Raw genomic sequence first — 19,267 nt, forward strand, 5'->3', positions numbered from 1 at the left:
AACCTAGTGTTTAGTCTATTTTGTGCTGCTGTGACAAAATATTTGAAATTATTTCTAAAGAAAAGAAACTTGTTCTTACAGCTTAGGGGCCAAAAAGCATACAGATTCAGTTGTGTTGTGTGGGGAGGGTTTTCAGTTCCAATTTGATTCTTTGTTTCTGCCTCTGAATTAATTTCCTAATTTGAGCCTCACACTCATCTTTACACTTTGCCACTTGCCTTAGGCACTGACCTTTACTTGAATATTAAAGGCAGAAAGGACAAGCAGAGAGAGTGCTGCACTGTAAGAGGAGAGAGCCCCCCCCATGACCTGAGCATCTGTAAATCCCTTCCTCCTAATGCCACCACCCTGTCACCATCTATTGAGTGTTGAAGAAGGCATGCTCAAACTGCCACATCTACCAATGGTTCCAGTAAACAGATATCCCTTCACCAAGGGTTGTAACAGTGTCCAACCCTTCTCTATGTCCCTGAACACATGACACAGCTAGGAGTGGAATCTCAGTAACCATCTATGAAGGTATCTTCAGCTGGTAAGTGCTATTGTTTCAGGCCTTTGGGGTAAGATCTGGTCGTCTTTGGAAAATGAGGGGTTGAGCATTGACAACTGGCACATACTGACTCTTTCTGCTACTTCTCTGTGACTTGCACTTGGTGTTAGGTGGGCTTTTCCCTTTGGAATCTGAACACAGGCAGCTCCAAGTGTGGTCCGTGTACCAGCCCCCCACATTCTCAAGCTCTATTCCTGAGACTCAGTGGATTAGAATCTGCGGTTAACAAGAGCCCTGTTCGAACTGTGTGAGCATTAGTATTTAAAAAATACTGAGGAAGATGATGAAGTAGAACAGAACGATAATGTCCTTTTGTGGCTTATGTCCTTAAAATAATATCTTCAAGGCTCATCTGTGTTGTAACACATGAGCACTTTGACTGACTGGGTAACCATGTTACATTGGATGGCTGTACCACATTTTATCATCTCACCAGTTGATATACATTCCTGTGGTATTGTAACACTTCTTTACATTCCAGGCAAAGAATGAAGAGAGGAAGCATATACACACACACCGTTTTAACTGGAGGCCAGCGTTCTGTGGGTGAAGTGATGTAGAATCTCCTTGTGTAGGCTCCGGGTACTCGCGATATTCTCTCTCCCTCCCCTCCTAGTTAGCTGTAGCAAATGGAGAGAGAGAGATACTATTTGTATAGTTTGTAGGCAGAAAAATATGTTTATTGACAAAGGTTAGGTTGATCTGTTTTGAATTGTTTTTATTCTAAGAAGAGTTCTATATATAACCTTTTCCTTCCCATTTTCAGAGATCTTTGAAGTTCAAGCAGTTACATCATTTCTCTTAATAGTCTCCAGTCTCACTCATTTTCCTGAAGAATCTCTCTTACCATGTGTCTGTAGTGATGCGGTTTTCTATTTTCTTCTCATTAATTGAAACCATGCTTTAGTTCTTTTTAATATATTTTGAAATCTTATTGAAAGTCAACAAAAGATTTATCACTTTTGCATAGTGGGGGCCAAAATACCTGAGATAAGCATAAAGAAGGGAAGATTGCTTTGGGCACACAGTTTGGTGCATGGTTTCAGAGGGTTTGGTGTATGGTTGCTTGGCCCCAAGAACATGATGTTGGGTTAGTGTGAGTATGGAGAAGGCTGTTGACTTCAAGACAGATAGGAAGCAGAGGACAAGCCAGGGACTCAGGATTAGATACAGCTTCCAAAGTTCTTATGTTGAGGACTTGGATCTATTAGGTGTTGATGTTTGTGCAGGGTGAGAGAGAAGGACCTAGGTTCATTCTTCTCGTACACTTTGAGTTTTACTTGTTGAAGATGCTGTCTTTTCTCTAATGAGTAGTTTTGACATCTTTGCCAATTGTCAGATGGTTATAGTAGTATCACCCTGTACAAAGCTCAAGTCCAAGTGGATCAAGGACCTCCACATCAAACCAGTACACTCAAACTAATAGAAGAGAAAGTGGGGAAGAGCCTCGAACACATGGGCACAGGGGAAATTTTCCTGAACAGAACACCAATGGCTTATGCTCTAAGATCAAGAATCAACAAATAGAACCTCATAAAATTGTAAAACTTCTGTAAGGCAAAGGGCATTGTCATTAGGACAAAATGGCAACCAACAGATTGGGAAAAGATCTTTACCAATCCTACATCTGATAGAGGACTGATATCCAATATGTACAAGGAACTCAAGAAGTTTGACTCCAGAGAATCAAAGAAACCTATTAAAAAGGGGGGGACAGAGCTAAACAAAGAATTCTCAACTGAAGAATATCAAATGGCTGAGAAGCACCTAAAGAAATGTTCAACATCCTTAGTCATCAGGGGAATGTAAATCAAAACAACCCTGAGATTTCACCTCACACCAGTCAGAATGGCTAAGATCAAAAACTCAGGTGCAGCAGATGCTGGCGAGGATGTGGAGAAAGAGGAACATTCCTCCACTGTTGGTGGGATTACAACCACTCTGGAAATCAGTCTGGAGGTTTCTCAGAAAATTGGACATAGTACTACCTAAGGACCCAGCTATACCACTCCTGGGCATATACCCAAAAGATGCTGCAACATATAACAAGGACACATATTCCACTGTGTCCATAGCAGCCTTATTTATAATAGCCAGAAGCTGGAAAGAACCCAGATGTCCTTCAACAGAGGAATGGATACAGAAAAAGTGGTACATCTATACAATGGAGTGAGGTAACCCAATCTCAAAAGAACACACATGATATGCACTCACTGATAAGTGGATATTATCCCAAAAGCTCGGATTACCCAAGATGCAATCCACAGACCACATGAAGTTCAAGAAGTTAGAAGAACAAAGAGAGGATGTTTCAGTCCTTCTTAGAAGGGAGAACAAAATATTCACAGGAGGAAAGTGTGGAGCAGAGACTGAAGGAAAGGTCATCCAGAGACGGCCCCACCCAAGGATCCATCCCATATACTGTCACCAAACCCAGACAATATTGCTGATGCCAAGAAGTGCATGCTGACAGGAGTCTGATATAGCTGTCTCCTGAGAGGCTCTGCCAGAGCATGACAAATACAGAGTCAGGTGCTAGCCATTGAATTGAGAACAGGGTCCCTAATGGAGGAGTTAGAGAAAGGACTGAAGGAACTGAAGGGGTTTTCAACCCCATAGGAAGTACAGCAACATCAACCAACCAGACCCCCAGAGCTCCCAGGGACCACTCACCAAAGAGTACACATGGAGGAACCCATGACTCTAGCCGCATATGTAGCAGAGGATGGCCTTATCGGGCATCAATGAGAGGAGAGGCCCTTGGCCCTGTGAAGGCTCAATGCTCCCAAGTAGGGGGAAGCCAGGGTGAGGAGATGGGAGGGAGTGGGTGGGTCGGTGAGGAACACTCTCAGAGGCGGGGTTGGAGTAGGGGGACTCCAGAAGGGGAATTGGAAAAGGGGATAACATTTGAAATTTAAATAAAAAATCCAATGAAAAGAAAAAAATGTATACTTGTATATAAATTTTAAGTAAAGAATTTCAAATTAGACAAGTAGTAAAAAATACAAATTAAAACTAATAATTTTAAATGTAAATTTATTGGTAAATGTTTTTTATAAATACCAAAGTACAAAACACATTTCTTTTGTTAAGACTGAAAAATAAACCATATATACCTGAATAAATCTGCCATATCACACACACACACACACACACACACACACACACACACACACACACACACACACACACACACACACAAACGAGGAACAAGGATCATTTGAATTGAGAGCTCACATACAAGGCCATACAATTATAAATATTCTCTGTGTCCACGTTCAGAGGCTGGAATAGCAGGCAGGTGACATTCCCATCCAACATCTGTGTGGGTTCTGGGGAACTTAACTCCAGTTCTCGTGGTGTATGGCAAGCGCTAAACTATTGAGGCATCTCCTAGCTCTCTTCAAGATGTTAAACATGAAACTATATTGGATTTTGTAAGTCCTTTCTTTATATCAAGGTGACCATGTGATTTCTGTCCTTGAGATGGTTTGTGTAGTTTATAACGTTTGTTGATTTATGTATATTGAAACATTCATGCATCTGGAACCAACTTGATCAAGTGAATAATCTTTTTGTTGTTCTCTTGAATTTGTTTGGCAGGTGCTTTGTTGGGAATTTCTGCATCTGTGTTTGTTATTTTCTTGATGCATTTCTGGGTTTAGTATAGCTTTGTAAAAGTTTGGTAATATTCTTTTCTTTTCTATTGTATGGATAGTTTGAGGGACATTGATGTTAGTCTTACTTTGGAAGTCTGACAAAATCCACTAGTGACTCTATCTGGGCCTGGAGTTTCTTTTTTTAGTTGGGAGATTTTAGTTATTGTATCAGTCTCATGGCTTATTATAGATCTATTCAAATTGATTATCATGATTTCATTTCGTGGTCTTAATGCATCTAGAAATTAGTTCTTTTAGACTTTCTTATTTATTGGAATGTATATTTAAGTAAGACCTAATGATTTTCTAAATTTTGTCTCTTAAAGTGGCTCCCCTTTTCATTTCTAATTTCATCTATTTGGATATTCTATCTCTCTTTTGCTTAGTTTGGCTGAGGGTTTGTTTAGTTTTTGTTTTTAAAGAACCATCTTTGTCATGGTTGTATTATTTTGTTTTGTTTCCATTCATTAATTTCTCCTCTGATATTAATGATTCCTTTACATCTACTGATTTGTTTGGCTCCTCCTCCTCCTCCTCCTCCTCCTCTTCCTCCTCTTCTTCCTCCTCCTCCTCCTCCTCCTTCTCCTCCTCCCCCTCCTTTCCCCTTCTTTTTTTCCTGCTTCTTCTAGAGATATATCACGAAGTTATTTATCTGAGAAAGCTCTCATTTTCCTATAGGCGATTGGAGCTGTAAGCACCCCGCTTAGATCTGTAGGATTGGTGTGTTGTGTTTCCATCCTCATTTCACCCTTTATTCCCTTCTTGGTCTCTCCTCACTCAATGGCATGGTGTTTAAGCTCCATGACTGTACATTTTCTGTAGTTTTTCCTTCTGTTGATTTATAATCATAGTCCATAGCAGTCAGTTAGAATACCAGGATCATTTTAACTTTCTTGTATCTGTTAAGAATTGCTTTTCAGGGTCTGGAGCACTGACTGCGTTCAAGAGCACTTGCTCTTCCAGAGGACCTGGGTTTAGTTCCCAGCACTCACCACGATGGCTAACAACCAGCTGTAAATGCATTTTTAGAGAATCTCATGCACTCTTCTGGCCTCCATGGTTACTGCATAGACATAGTGTGTAGGTGCATACAAGCAACACAGCCATATGCATAACAAATTAAACAGAGAACTTTTAAGGGCTGGAGATGGATCAGCAGTCAAGAGCACTGGCTGTTTTTTCAGAGGACCCACGTTCAATTCCCAGCACCCACATGGTGACTCACATCTATGTAACTCTGAATCTAGGGGATATCATACCTTCTTCTGTCCTTCATGGGTATCAAGCATGCATATTGTACAAGACATACATGCAGCCAAGCACTCATACACATAAAATAAATAAGTAAAATTTAAAAACATTAAAAAGGACTTGCCTAAAGCCCTAATATATGATTGATTTTAGTCAAAGTTCTATGGGAAAAATGGGAATTAAGTAGTGTTTGGATGAACTGTTCTGTAGATATCTAAGTTTGTTTGACCTGTGTTGTCACCTACGATATGAGACTTATGGGCTGTTATCTTACTTGAAGTTCTTCCTTGATAGCATTCTTTTTCTTAGTTTTAGTATGTTATTATTGACTCCCTTTTTTTTACACTCCCAGCTTCTGCCCTGAATCTGTCTGTCTGTCTGTCTAATGTTTTACTGTTTAGAGTTTCATGTACTTTTATTTACATAATGTAGCTTAAAATAACCTTCATTTATTTGTTCACTTTACATCCTGATCACAACCTCTCCACCTCCTCTACCCCCAGTCCCACCCTTAAAATAACTTTTTTAAAAATTTAAATGAATTCTACCATCATTTGTTTATTAAACTTTGATTGCCTGTATTGGTTATACTTGGCACTGACTGTCCTAGGGATATAATTGCCATCTTCAGCTGCCCTAGATCATTGTACAGACCAGTATGTTAACAGATGTGAATAGAGGGTCCACAGTGCTATGGGATATTTTGCTCAATAGAGTTGAACATTGAAGTGACAGAAATGTAGGGGCTTAATAGTGGGAGAAGCCAAGCTCTACCTAAAACCTTGCTCAAGTTTCTTTTTTCTTTTTTCTTTTTTTTTACTTTTATTTTTTTATAGTCCAGTCATTGCCCCCTTCCCAGACTGCCCTCCCACAGTTCCACATCCCATTCTTCCTTCCCACTGTCTTCAAGAGGATGCCCCCACCCCCATCCCATGCTCAAGGGGCTGGCCAGATGGCTCAGTGGTTAAGAGCACCAACTGCTCTTCCAGAGGTCCTGAGTTTAATTCCCAGCAACCACATGGTGGCTCATAACCATCTGTAATGGGATCTGATGCCCTCTACTGGTGTGTCTGAAGACAGCTGCAGTGTACTCTCATATATAAAATAAATAAATCAAGTTTCTTATAATGGGTGATATTTGACTTGCAGGTTGAGAGTTTGCCAGATGAACATTTAGGAGAGAAGAAAATATTTCAGGCAAGGACTGTGTTTAAAGAAGTAGAAGCATTCATTCCTTTAAGCCTAAACTGGTCACGGTAGGGACCGGGCATTTCTGTGTTTATAGTAATAGTGTCCTATTAGACCATAGCCTTGTCAAGTCCGACTGAGATTACATTCTAGATTCTTTACTTCCTGGCTCTGAGCTTTGAAGTAAGAAAGCATTCACCTGTAAATGGGGTGTGTTTGTTGGTGGAAATTAATGACAGAATCATCTAGGAAGCCTTGGATGCTTTCGAAAGTGTGAGTTTCATTTATTCTTTTAACTATTCTTGTAGCCAGCCACTTAATACCTGGCATACAGTAGGCAGGGAATGAAGATTTGTTGAACAATCTCAGTATTTGACGACATTAGAAAAACATCTGGTTCGTTTCTTTTGATGTAACATTTTGTGACTAGAAAGAAAGAACATATGGTGAATTCACTAGGTTTTGTGATCTTATGAAGCAGAAATTTGTTTTCTTAAATACTAAGTGACATTGATGGGGAAAGCAGCAATAGTTCGGGCAGGTTTTTTTAGGTGTTTGTACATGGGAGCTAGACAGAACTTTTCTCTTTGAATATAAAATATAAATTATTCTGTTCTCTTTCTTCTTTTACCTATCTCCCTCCCTCCCTCCCTCCTTCCCTCCCTTCCTCCCTCTCCCTCCCTTCTTTCCTTCCTCAAACTTGGTGTGTAGCCAAGGATAACCTTGTCTCTGCCTGGAGTGCTGGGATTACAGGTATGTACTCTCATGCCTGGTTTTTAAACAGTGCTAAAGATTACACCTAGGGTTTATTATAAAGTATGTTGCAAAAGATATAGAAACAGCCAGATGATAGAGTGCTATGGAACAGAACTGAAAGTTATATCATTTGTTAGGTGTGAATGCACCTATGGGGCCCTTATTTTAAAAGCCTTTGTCCCCCTAAGACCCATCTTAGTTTTATGTGACACTTTTAGAGGAAATCTTGAGCAAGGATTTTTAGCTCGTTGCACACAGAAACCCATATATTATGTCACTGGGTTTTGGAAAAGAAAAAAAGGTAGTTAACTGGCGGAAGCCAGGAACTGTAAGCCATGATCTGTCTCCTGCACTAATGGACAGCAAAGGGATTTTAGAGAGGGGAGATAAGTAGTCTTGGTTGATTTGATGGTGAAAAGGTGGAGTGTGTGTGTGTGTGTGTGTGTGTGTGTGTGTGTGTGTGTGTGTGTACGCACACATGCATGTATACGCGCAAGTATTGTGTAGGCTACTTCACAAGTCTCCCTCCCCCTTTTGGTTGGAGAAGTTTTGCTTGGGGGGTGGTTGAGCATATGATGTCAAAGGGCTATTGACTAGATAAACTGATTTCTGTACTTGTCCATTCTAGAAAAGTCTATTTCAAGTCATTCTTAAGTGGGTTATTTAATTTTTCCTCTAGAAAATAGTTTAAACACCTTATTACCTAAGGAATTTATAGCAAGGTATGCTCAGTCCTTACCTGATATAAATGAAATGAAATTGATACAGGGTAATTTTACTTTTCTATCTTATCTTTCTTTTGTTCCGGTTCAACTTGCTGCTTGCCATTTGATGGAAAGGAAATTATTTAAGGGCAGGTTTTATAAGATGGAGAGACTGTTGTCCTTACAGCTTCATCACAGGGTACTCAGGTTCACAGAGGGCTTTTATAGGGAGAGAATGGGGGAAGTAGACATAAGGCCATGTGCTGGGTCAAATCATCTTCATGGGCCTGACTTCTTAGGCATAACTTCTGTAGTTCTTATAGACAGCACTTTTTGGGTAAGTTAAATCTGTTAGCATGGTCTGGAGGGATGGCTCAGCAATTAACAGACCTGGCTGCTCTTGCAGAGGTCCTGGGCTCAGTTCCTAGCATCCATATGGTGGCTAATGACCATCTGTAGCTCCAGTTCCTGGGGATCTGACACCTTCTTCTGGCCTTTCTGCACTGCATGCATGTGGTGCATAAAATAAAAAGTCAAACCTTAGCAGTTTCACATTTTGTGTTGTTATTGCGCAGACCTAAAAGTAAGGTGCTATGTTAACACGTTCTGGCGTTCTCAGCGTTCCAGATGTTCTGGCTTCTGAAAAGTAAAAGAACGACTATTGACCTAGCTAACATAATGATGTGGGTGCATCTTCTCTTTAGGATTCAGATGCTGGGTGAAGAGAGGGCACGTGACCTTATGTAGACCAGGTCAGATTGGAGTGGTCATTGTTACATCTTCCTGCCATTTTGTCCAGAAGCTTTCCACTGATACCCATTGTTGAGAATCCATCAATACAGAAATCAATCTTTTCTTCTATCTTCTTGTTCTTTAGGCTACCATCTTCTAATTTTTCATGCTGGGATACAGTCTATGCACATGTGCTTTTATCCATCTTCAGGGAGAGTTATTTTGGAATTAGGAGGAACCTGGAGCAGTGAAGTGTGGGTGGGTAGTTTTGTGTAACCTAGAAAGCTAGTATTTTGGTGATCCTGTTTCTTCTTCTTGTACATGGTTACATCAGTGTGTTTGCTTTGACAGATTTCTTCATACTGGACATTTATGGCTTGTGTACTTTTCTATATGCAAATAAAACTGGAATATACTGACTAAAGGTATTTAAAACAGGAAGAAAATTTAATGACATTCCTCTATACTACTTTTAATTAGTACACAAATATAGTTATTGTTTTTATTTATTTTTCTTTTATGTGTGTTGGTGTTTTGCCTGCATGTATATCTGCGTGAAGGTGTCAGATCCACTGGAACAGGAGATACAGACAGTTGTGAGCTTCTGTGTGGCTGTTGGGAATTGAACCTGGGTCTTCTGAAGTCAACCATCATACTTAACCACTGAGTCATCTCTCTAGCCCTTTTAATTTAATTGTGTTTTAATGGCAATTATTGAAATGAGCATTGTGGATTTGGCTACAAATTTTTGATATTGATTTCCAATAGCAAACTTACATCTTACCCTTGTTCTTTTACTAACCTGTTACTTATATTTCCTGTCCTTAGTGGTTTCACTATGTAATTCAGACAGTATTACAGAGAGATATAGTAATTTGCCTTGGTAACTTCTCTTAAAGGGGGATGAATTAGGACATCAAACTAAGTATTGAGCCACAAAGCCTGGTACCAGTCAGTGTTCTTAAGGCTCTATGTCTGCTTCCATGTAAGGACTCGCATGGTACTTAGAGGATGAAGTGTGCGCTGTGCTGTGGCTGTCCTCCTGTGAGGCTGTGGTGGAGATTACTGAGAGTAGCTTAGCCTGCTTGTTCCGAACAGAACGAGTGAGCTGAATGTGAAAAGTGTGGATGGTCGGGGTAAAGTTCACAGAGCCACAATTGTCTACTTTGCCTGACGTTTTGCTCTCCAGTGGGACGTCTGTGTCATAGGTTTGAGTACCTGTTTCTTGAATGGTTTCCTATGCTGCAAGTTTTCCAAAGCCCAAGTTGATGTACTCTTTGAGTCAGTATGAATTTATATTATACCCCTTCTTCATAGTGTTGAAGCAAGAACTGGACTCTGCACATGGGCTGATGGGTGAAATCAGACACTGATAACTTACTAGGCTTGGGGTGAGTGCTCCATTCACTGAAATGCTGACTTAGTGGCTTAGCAGATATTTGCAAAAATAAATGCAACTGTTAGAGCTTGTGAACATATTTTATCCATAAGGTGTGCCTACATTAAAAAATTATTATTTACTTGTGTGTGTGTGTGTGTGTGTGTGTGTGTGTGTGTGTGTGTGTGTTCGCGCCACAGCTCACATGTGCAGGTCAGAGAAAAGCTTTGTGGGGGTTGGTTCTTTTTTTCCACTATGTGGGTCCCAGGTCATCGGGCTTGGCAGAATTTGTGTTTACCCACAGAGCCATCTTGCTGGCTGTGGTAAAAAATATTTTTATTTATACCTATTTAAAAAGGTAATAGTATAACTTAATGACTTTTTTTTTGATTCTTTGGTCTTTGATGGTGAGTTCATAGTTTTGTATTTTTAAAAGCTAGAAATATTATAACAGTGCTTTTAGGGTAAAACATCTGTCAGTATTTCCATTATAAAGTGTAATTTTAAAGAGTTTAGAAGTCAGCTGTAAAAATTTGTTCTTGGCTGATACTTAGTATACAAAAATCTCTGCCCAGGGTAATTTCCAGAATTTTTGCAGAAGCATAAACTAAGGTTACATGGTAGAAGGAGCCTACACTGGGCACATTTTTGTTTCTGTCAGTGTAGGGAAGATGACAGCTTTTAAAAATGATGCATATAAAACAATATGATTTCTTTCTTGAGATGTGTTCTTAGAAAATTGTTGGTTTTAAAAAAATGTTACTTCATCATCTAAAAGGTGACTGTTGCTTAAATATAGAAAAGTTGAAGCTGATGTGTTGGCACACACTTTTAATTCCAGCACTCCAGAGCAGAGGCAGAGGCAGAGGCAGGATCTCTGTGAGTTCAAGGCCAGCCTGGTCTACATAATACCCTGTTTCAAACAACTAAACCTAACCCAACCCGAGCCAACCCAAGCCAAGCCAAGCCAGCCAACCTAACCCAACCCAACCCAAACCAACCCAGACCCCAGTTGTACCCCTACCCCTACCTGAAGCCCAAACTGGAGGAGCTTGAAGAACTCCTTTGTGATCAGGGTCCAGCAGCTCCTCTTAAGGTCAGTGCTCAGGGCTATGCAGTGACTCTGTGGCTTCAGATCCTTTTTTATTACCTGGTCTACTTTGTTGAAAAGTAGCTTTCCTTTTGGTATGTGGCTTTGCAGAGAAAGTCAAAATACTGAAGAAGAAAAAAAAGAGGCATTTTTATTCATGGCTAGAGACTTAGCCAGTAAATCTGGAGAGCTTCTAGTTAATGTAATTTTCTTACTAAATCTCTAGGAAGGTGTTAACTTGAAGCCATCAACTACAGTGTAGATAAACTTTTTGCTTTTATGTTGTAACAAGTACATGTGCACATATAGTTTAGATGCATTTAAAACTCATGACCAGGCCTTTGTTCTTTTCTATAGTGTCTTTGTAGTTAAGTCCCGTAAGTAGATTTCCTCCAGAGTAGCTTCATATGAGACACCTAGACTAGCCTTCTAGTTGACAATAACTGCCTCTTGTGTTACTGAATCATAGAAGCACATGTATGTAAAGCCTTTAGGGAACATTTGAAATTTTGATTTTTAAGATGAAACATGACTTTATATGAAGTATGAATTGGAAATAATACTGGATTTTATGCATTCATTTCAAAATATAGTATTCATGGTGGAAAACCAAATACTTTATTAAGAACATGCTTCCTCCCTCCACAACCACCCTGATTTAAAGCCTCCCTCATACTATAAAATACTATACTATTTTTAGGGCCAAAGGAAATAAAAAAATAACCAATCCTACCTTCATAAACCCAAGAACCTCATCAAACAAATGTATTCTGAGAGTCAGGTCAGGTTTAGGAACTTGCTTAAATTCTTAGTGTTATCATCACCAATGGCTGCTGCCCAGTCAGTGCTTCAGTGGACAAACACCCCCACTTGGCCTTAGAGACTGCCATGTGTTGCTCTGGAACCATCTTTGCTGAGATGATTCCGCTTTTGCTTGGCTAGTTTGAGGTTGGTCATTCTAAGGGAGATGACTACTCATCTTGTCATGACTCATGTGACACTAAGGGCTGAAATTCTGAGTGTGGACGTGATAGTGGGCATTAAGCAAAGATTTGATCCCCAGGTCCTAAGAAGTGTGTGTGATCCTGTGCAGAGATGCTCCTTGTTACGTAGTGCTTTTCCTGGACTTTTCACTTTTCTAAGAAGCCCTGGTTTGTTTTGTTTTTTTTTTTTTCAAAGAAATGTAGGTTCTGTGAAGCCCTCTTAGTGAACAAGAACCAATAAATGCACAACACACACACACACACACACATACACACACACACACACACCCCTACCTCTTCCCCATGTATTAAAATTTGTGTACACACAGAAATCTCCAATTCTAGTGTAACACTCCCGAGTTTGTTCTAGTTTCCCCTTCCCTACACTTATATTTACTTTATCTGACATAAGAATTCTGCCTTTATTTTTTAATACGTAGTTCTGTGACGAATGGTGTGGAGATTTTGAATAGACTGCATTGACTCTGTTTATTGTTTTTGGTACGATAGTAATTTTCATAGTATTGAATCCATCAATCCATGAGTGTGGGAGGTCTTTCTATTTTCTATTGCCTCCTGTGATGATTTCTTTAGAGTTTTAAAGTTTTCATTGTACAATCCTTTGCTTCCTTGGTTCCTTGCTTAGTTTACTCCAAGCGGGTTTTTTTTTTTTTTTTTTTTTTTTTTTTTTAATGCTACTGTAGATGGGGTTGTTTGCCTGGTAGATAGGGAAACCTTGTCAGAGTTTGTTATTATTACTTTAAAAAAACAGTCACTTATGACTGGGAGGAGGTGGACTCTCAATGCAGTTTTGATTTATAGTTCATTGATAACTAAAAATATCGAGCATTTAAAAATACATTTTTATTGGATTTTTTAATTTATATTTCAAATGTTATCCCCTTTCCCAGTTTCCCGTCCATAAACCTCCTATCCCTTCTCCCCTCCCCCTTCTTTTATGAGGGTGTTCTTCTACCCAACCCTACCCACCCCTTCATTTATTGGGTATTTTGCTTTTTTTTTTTTTTTTTCGAGAAGTCTAATTCTTTTCTTAGTAACTTTTTTGGTCCTCCTACTCCTAACACGTGCATGCATGAGTGTGTGCATGTGTGTGGTGTGTGTGGTGTGTGTGTGTGGTGTGGTGGTGTGTGTGCATGTGTGTAGTATGTGTGTGTGTGATGTGTGTGGTGTGTGTGTGTGTGTGTGTGTGTGTGTGTGTGCGCGTGTATGTTAGTGTCTGTGTGAGAGATGGGGAGGTTCAGGAAGAGGAGGAAAGGGGGAGAGGGAGAGTGACTGTCACCTAGGTCATGGTGGCCACATGTGTTGTTCAGCTCTTGTTTCCTACTTTTTTATGCTAATGAATGTGATTGAGGATTTTTTTTTTTTTTTTTTTGGTTCTTTTTTTCGGAGCTGGGGACCGAACCCAGGGCCTTGCGCTTCCTAGGTAAGCGCTCTACCACTGAGCTAAATCCCCAGCCCCATGATTGAGGATTTTTAATGCTTATACTTAGTTTTTCTCTATGTTTTGTGAAGCCTTATTAGGTTCTTTTACATCTACAACAATGACATTTATGCATTGCCTCTTATCAACATCATTTGGGGCATTTTGTCCTTGGTAATACCCATTTTTCTTGAAGTTGTTTTGTCTAAATTCCAATCCCAGATAAGTGTGTGTGTGTGTGTGTGTGTGTGTGTGTGTGTGTGTGTAGACCAACCAGTTCTTGTTCTTATTAGCTAGGGGTCACCCACTTTAAGGGACCTGGACTCTACTGATTAGGGTAGGCTGGTCAGCCAGTGGGGCCAAGGATTTACTTGTCTCTATCTTTCCAGCCTTGGAATTATAAGCACACACCATCATCGTGAGCTTTTTTTATGTGGGTGCAGTGATCAAACTCATGCTTATGGGTTACATGGCAGTAACTTTGCTGTCGGAGCCATGTCCCTATTTCTGCTCCCCCATGGACTATGCCAAGCTTGGAATATGACCCTTATTTTGGTGCCCGATGTTCTCTTGCCCACAAACGTCTTCACTAAACTTATCTGTTTTTCAGAGATGGTTTGCAGGCTGATTTTACTTCTCAGTGAGTTTCAGGATATTGAAGTATCTGTGAAATGTGGAATGCATTTGCTAAAGGGTGGTAAGATGTGGGAATTTGAGATTAGATACTAGCTAAGCCCCTATATAAATAACATACTTAAATATAAATGATCCTTATATTAGTTGACAAGTTATTGAAACATTTAGGATATGTTCTTTTCTAAATAGTCTATTTCTGCTTTGATTCTGTGTCAGAAATTGGTGTGATTCTAAATTGAGTAATATTTAATTCAAGCAAGTCTTAACTGCCCTATCAGTATACTTCTAGGAATACAAACATGAGAATTTTCTTTAAAAAGAATCCTAGTTTGATCATTTCCAAGGAGACTTGGATCTTTATTCTTTACTAGGAGACACAGATTCATACTCCACTGACATAGGGGGCAGTCAGTCTAGTCCCTATCTATGGGTATGCAGGTCATATAACGGAATGGGTTAGCTACAAAAAACTTGGTAAAAATGAGATTGAAGCATCCTCTCTTGGGCCTTCCTTCTTGTTAAACTTCTTATGGTCTGTGGGTGGTATCATGGGTATTCTGTACTTTTGGCTAATATCCACTTATCAGTGAGTATATACCATGCATGTCCTTTTAGGATTATCTCACTCAGGATGATATTTTCTAGTTCCATTCATTTGCTGCAGAATTCATGATGTCCTCATTTTTAATAGCTGAATAGTATTCCATTGTGTAAATGAACCATGTTTTCTGTATCCATTCTTCAGTTGAGGGACATCTGGGTTGTTTCCAGTTTCTGGCTATTAATGAATAAGGCTGCTATGAACATAGTGGAACACGTGTCCTTGGGGAGTGGTGGACCATCGTTTGGGTATATGCCCAGGAGTGGTATAGATAGAACTATTCCCAGTATTCTGAGAAACCACGAGATTGATTTCCAGAGTGGTTATACCAGTTTGCAATCCCACCAGCAATGGAGGAATGTTCTCCTTGCTTCATATCCTTGATAGCATGTGTTGTCATTTGAGTTTTTGATCTTAGCTATTTTAATTGGCATAAGGTGGAATGTAAGGGTTATTTTGATTTGCATTTCTCTGATGACTAAGGATTCTGAATATTTCTTTAAGTGCTTCTCAGCCATTTGGGACTCCTCTGTTGAGAATTCTCTGTTTAGCTCTGTACCCCATTTTAAAATTGGGTTATTTGGTTTTGTTGGAGTCTGACTTGTTGAGTTCTTTATATATTTTGGCTATTAGCCCTCTCTCAGATGTAGGATTAGTGAAGATCTTTTCCCAATCTGTAGGCTGCTGTTTTTGTCCTATTGACTATGTCCTTTGCCTTACAAAAGCATTTTAATTTTGTGAGGTCTCATTTGTCAATCTTAAAGCCTGAGACATTGGTGTTCTGTTCAGAAAGTTGTCTCCTGTACCAATGAGTTCAAGTCTGTTATCCACTTTCTGATCTATTTAGTGTGTCTTGTTTTATATTGAGGGTTTTGGTCCACTTGGACTTGAGTTTTGTGCAGGATTATAAATATGGATCTATTTGATTTCTTCTACATGCAGATATCCAGTTAGACTTGTAATTTTTTTGTCGAAGATGCTTTCTTTTTTCTATTGTGTGGTTTTGCCTTCTTTGTCAAACATCAAGTGTCTATAGGTGTGTGGGCTTATTTCTGAGTCTTTGATTCCATTGATCAACCTTTTTGTCTCTGTATCAGTACCATGGGGTTTTTAATAACTATTGCTCTGTAGTATAGTGTAGGTTGAGGTCAGGGATAGTGATTCCCCCAGAAGTTCTTTTATTGTTGATAATTATATTCACTTCTTGTTTTTTTTTTTTTTTCATATGAAGTTGAGATTTGCTCATTGCATGTCTATGAAGAGTTAAAATTTTGATGGGGATTGCATTGAATCTGTAGATTGCTTTGGGTAAGGTGGCCATTTTCACTATGTTAATCCTACTGATCAGGAGCATGGACATCTTTCTTCTGAGATATTCCTCAATTTCTCTCTTCAAGGACTTGACATTCTTTTTTTTTTTTTTTTTTTGGAGCTGGGGACCGAACCCAGGACCTTGCGCTTCCTAGGCAAGCGCTCTACCACTGAGCCAAATCCCCAACCCCTAGGACTTGACATTCTTATCATACAGGTCTTTCACTTGGTTGGCTAGAGTTACACCAAGATATTTGATATTATTTGTGGCTTTTGTGAAGGCTGTTGTTTCCCTAATTTCTTTTTTAGCCCATTTATCATTTGTATAAAGGAAGGCTACTCATTTGATTTAATTTCATATCCAGCCACTTTGCTGAAGTTGTTTATCAGCTGTTAGGAATTCTCTGGTAGCATTTTTGGGGTCATTTATATAAACTATCATATCATCTGCAAATAGTGATACCTTGACTTCTTCCTTTCCAATTTGTAACTCCTTGATCTCCTTTTGTTGTCTAATTGCTCTAGCTAGAACTTTGAGTATTATATTTAATCAATAGGGAGAGTGTGGGCAGCCTTGTCTTGTCCCTGATTTTAGTGGGATTGCTTCATTTTTCTCTCTATTTAATTTGATGTTGGCTGTTGGTTTGCTGTATATTGCTTTAGAAAGTGGAGAGATCCAATTTAACAAAATATTTGAAAGCTCTACAACAAAAAGAAGCAAACACACCCAGCAGGAGTAGACAACAGAAAAGGACCAAACTCAAGTCTGAAATCAATCAATTAGAAACAAAGAGAACAATATAAAGAATCAACCAAACCAAGAGCTGGGTCTTTGAGAAAATATACAAGAGAGGATCATTGACTCCCAAGAAGATTGGGACCCACAGGTTGATAGCCTCTGCTCTAAACACTCTGTCAAGGAAATTCTTAGATCTGATAAGTCCTTTCAGAAAAGTGCCAGGATATAAAATCAACATAAAAAAATTAATTAGTTTTCTATGAACCAACAATGAATATGCTGAGAAGAAAATAAGAAAAACATTTCTACATTATCTTCAAAGCAAAAACCCTAACTAGAAGTAAACCTAACCAAAGAGGTGACAGGCCTCTAAGATGAAGATTTTTTTAAATACCAAGGGAAGAAATTGGAAACAATAGAAAATGGTAAGACCTCCCTCATTCATGGAGTAGCAGAATTGATATTGTTGAAGTATTATTACCTACTATGAAGGATTATTTTACCTAAAGTGAATCATAGATTCAATGTCATCCATACCAATATTAACAGTGGCAGGAATAGTAAAAGAATTCTGAAATTCATATAGAAGCACAAAACAGCCTGAATAGCGAAAATAATCATTAGGAAAAGTAGATATGCTAGATGAATCAAAAGGTTATGGCTTGAAGTTATTCTGCAGGGCCATGGTAACCAAACAAGTATGGCATACGTACACACATACTGACAGACCATGGAATTAAAAGCATCCATATACACACTCTATTCTTTTAAAAATTTAAAAAATCGAGAATCTCACACATTAAATATACTATGTTGCTTTCTGTTTCCTCCTACACCCGGAGCTGACCCTGTGACACAGTTTTCTCTATTCAGATCCTGCTGTAAGAAAGCTTGTCTCCAGGAGTGCTGAGATACAGGCTTACAGGAGGGTCAAGCCACTGTCAGAGACATCAAGACAAGCTAACACCAGAGACAACCAGATGGCTAGAGGCAAGTGCAGGAGCTTAAGAAACAGAAACCAAGACTACTTGGCATCATCAGAGCCCAGTTCTCCCACCAAAGCAAATACTGGATATCCCAACACACCAGAAAAGCAAGATTTAGATTTAAAATCACATCCCATGATGATGACAGATGAATTTAAGAAGGACATCAATAACTCCCTTAAAAACAGGACAACACAGGTAAATAAATAGAAGACCTTAAAGAGGAAACACAAAAATCCCTTAAAGAATTACAAGAAAACACAACCAAACAGGTGAAGGAATTGAACAAAACCATCCAGGATCTGAAAATGAAAATAGAAACAATAAAGAAATCAGAAAGGGGGACAACCCTGGAGATAGAAAACCTAGGAAAGAAATCAGGAGTCATAGACGCAAGCATCACCAACAGAGTACCAGAGATAGAAGAGAGAATCTCAGGGGCAGAAGACACCATAGAAAGCATTGATACAACCATCAACAAAAATGTAAAATGCATAAGTCTCCTAACCCAAAACATCCAGGAAATCCAGGATACAATGAGAAGATCAAATCTAAGGATAATAGGTATAGAAGAGAGTGAAGACTCCCAACTTAAAGGGCCAGTAAATACCTTCAACAAAATTATACAAGAAAACTTCCATAACCTAAAGAAAGAATGCCCATAAACATACAAAAACTCTAGATAGATTGGACCAGAAAAGAAATTCCTCCCATTACATAATAGTCAAAACATCAAATGCACAGAAGGAGAAAGAATATTAAAAGCAGTGAGGGCAAAAGGTCAAATAACATATAAAAGTAAACCTGTCAGAATTACACCAGACTTCTCACCAGAGGCTATGAAAGCCAGAAGATCTAGTACAGATATCGTATAGACCCTAAGAGAACACAAATGCCAGCCCAGGCTACTATATCCAGCAAAACACTCAATTACCCTAAATGGAGAAATCAAGGTATTCCTTGACAAAACCAAATTTCCACAATATCTTTCCACAAATCCAGACCTGCAAAAGATAATGCATGGAAAACACCAACACAAGTAGGGAAACTACCCTCTAGAAAAAGCAAGAAAGTAATTTCCTTGCAACAAACCCAAAAGAAGAGAGCCATGCAAACATAATTTCATCTCTAACAACAAAAATAACAGGAAACACCAATCACCATTCCTTAATATCTCTTAACATCAATGGACTCAATTCCCCAATAAAAAGACATAGACTGACAGATTGGATACATAAAGAGGACCCAGCATTTTGCTGCAT

At 39.1% G+C, this 19,267-nt stretch overlaps 1 protein-coding gene across 7 annotated transcripts in view; it reads left to right on the top strand.

Annotated features, from left to right (window-relative positions):
* Positions 1-19,267, top strand: part of Dis3l2 (DIS3-like 3'-5' exoribonuclease 2) — a 382,468-nt gene that overhangs the window by 71,469 nt on the left and 291,732 nt on the right. For 3 of the 7 annotated variants that reach the window (XM_039083980.2, NM_001109007.2, XM_039083979.2), the window contains exon 6: positions 7,360-7,401. The exons of the other annotated variants lie outside the window; for them this stretch is intronic. In XM_039083980.2, coding sequence (XP_038939908.1) covers positions 7,360-7,401 — 42 coding nt within the window. The remainder of the gene's footprint in view (positions 1-7,359; positions 7,402-19,267) is intronic. 7 annotated transcript variants of the gene reach the window in all.

The sequence above is a fragment of the Rattus norvegicus genome, chromosome 9 (assembly GCF_036323735.1).
Source record: "Rattus norvegicus strain BN/NHsdMcwi chromosome 9, GRCr8, whole genome shotgun sequence".
NCBI lineage: Eukaryota > Metazoa > Chordata > Mammalia > Rodentia > Muridae > Rattus > Rattus norvegicus.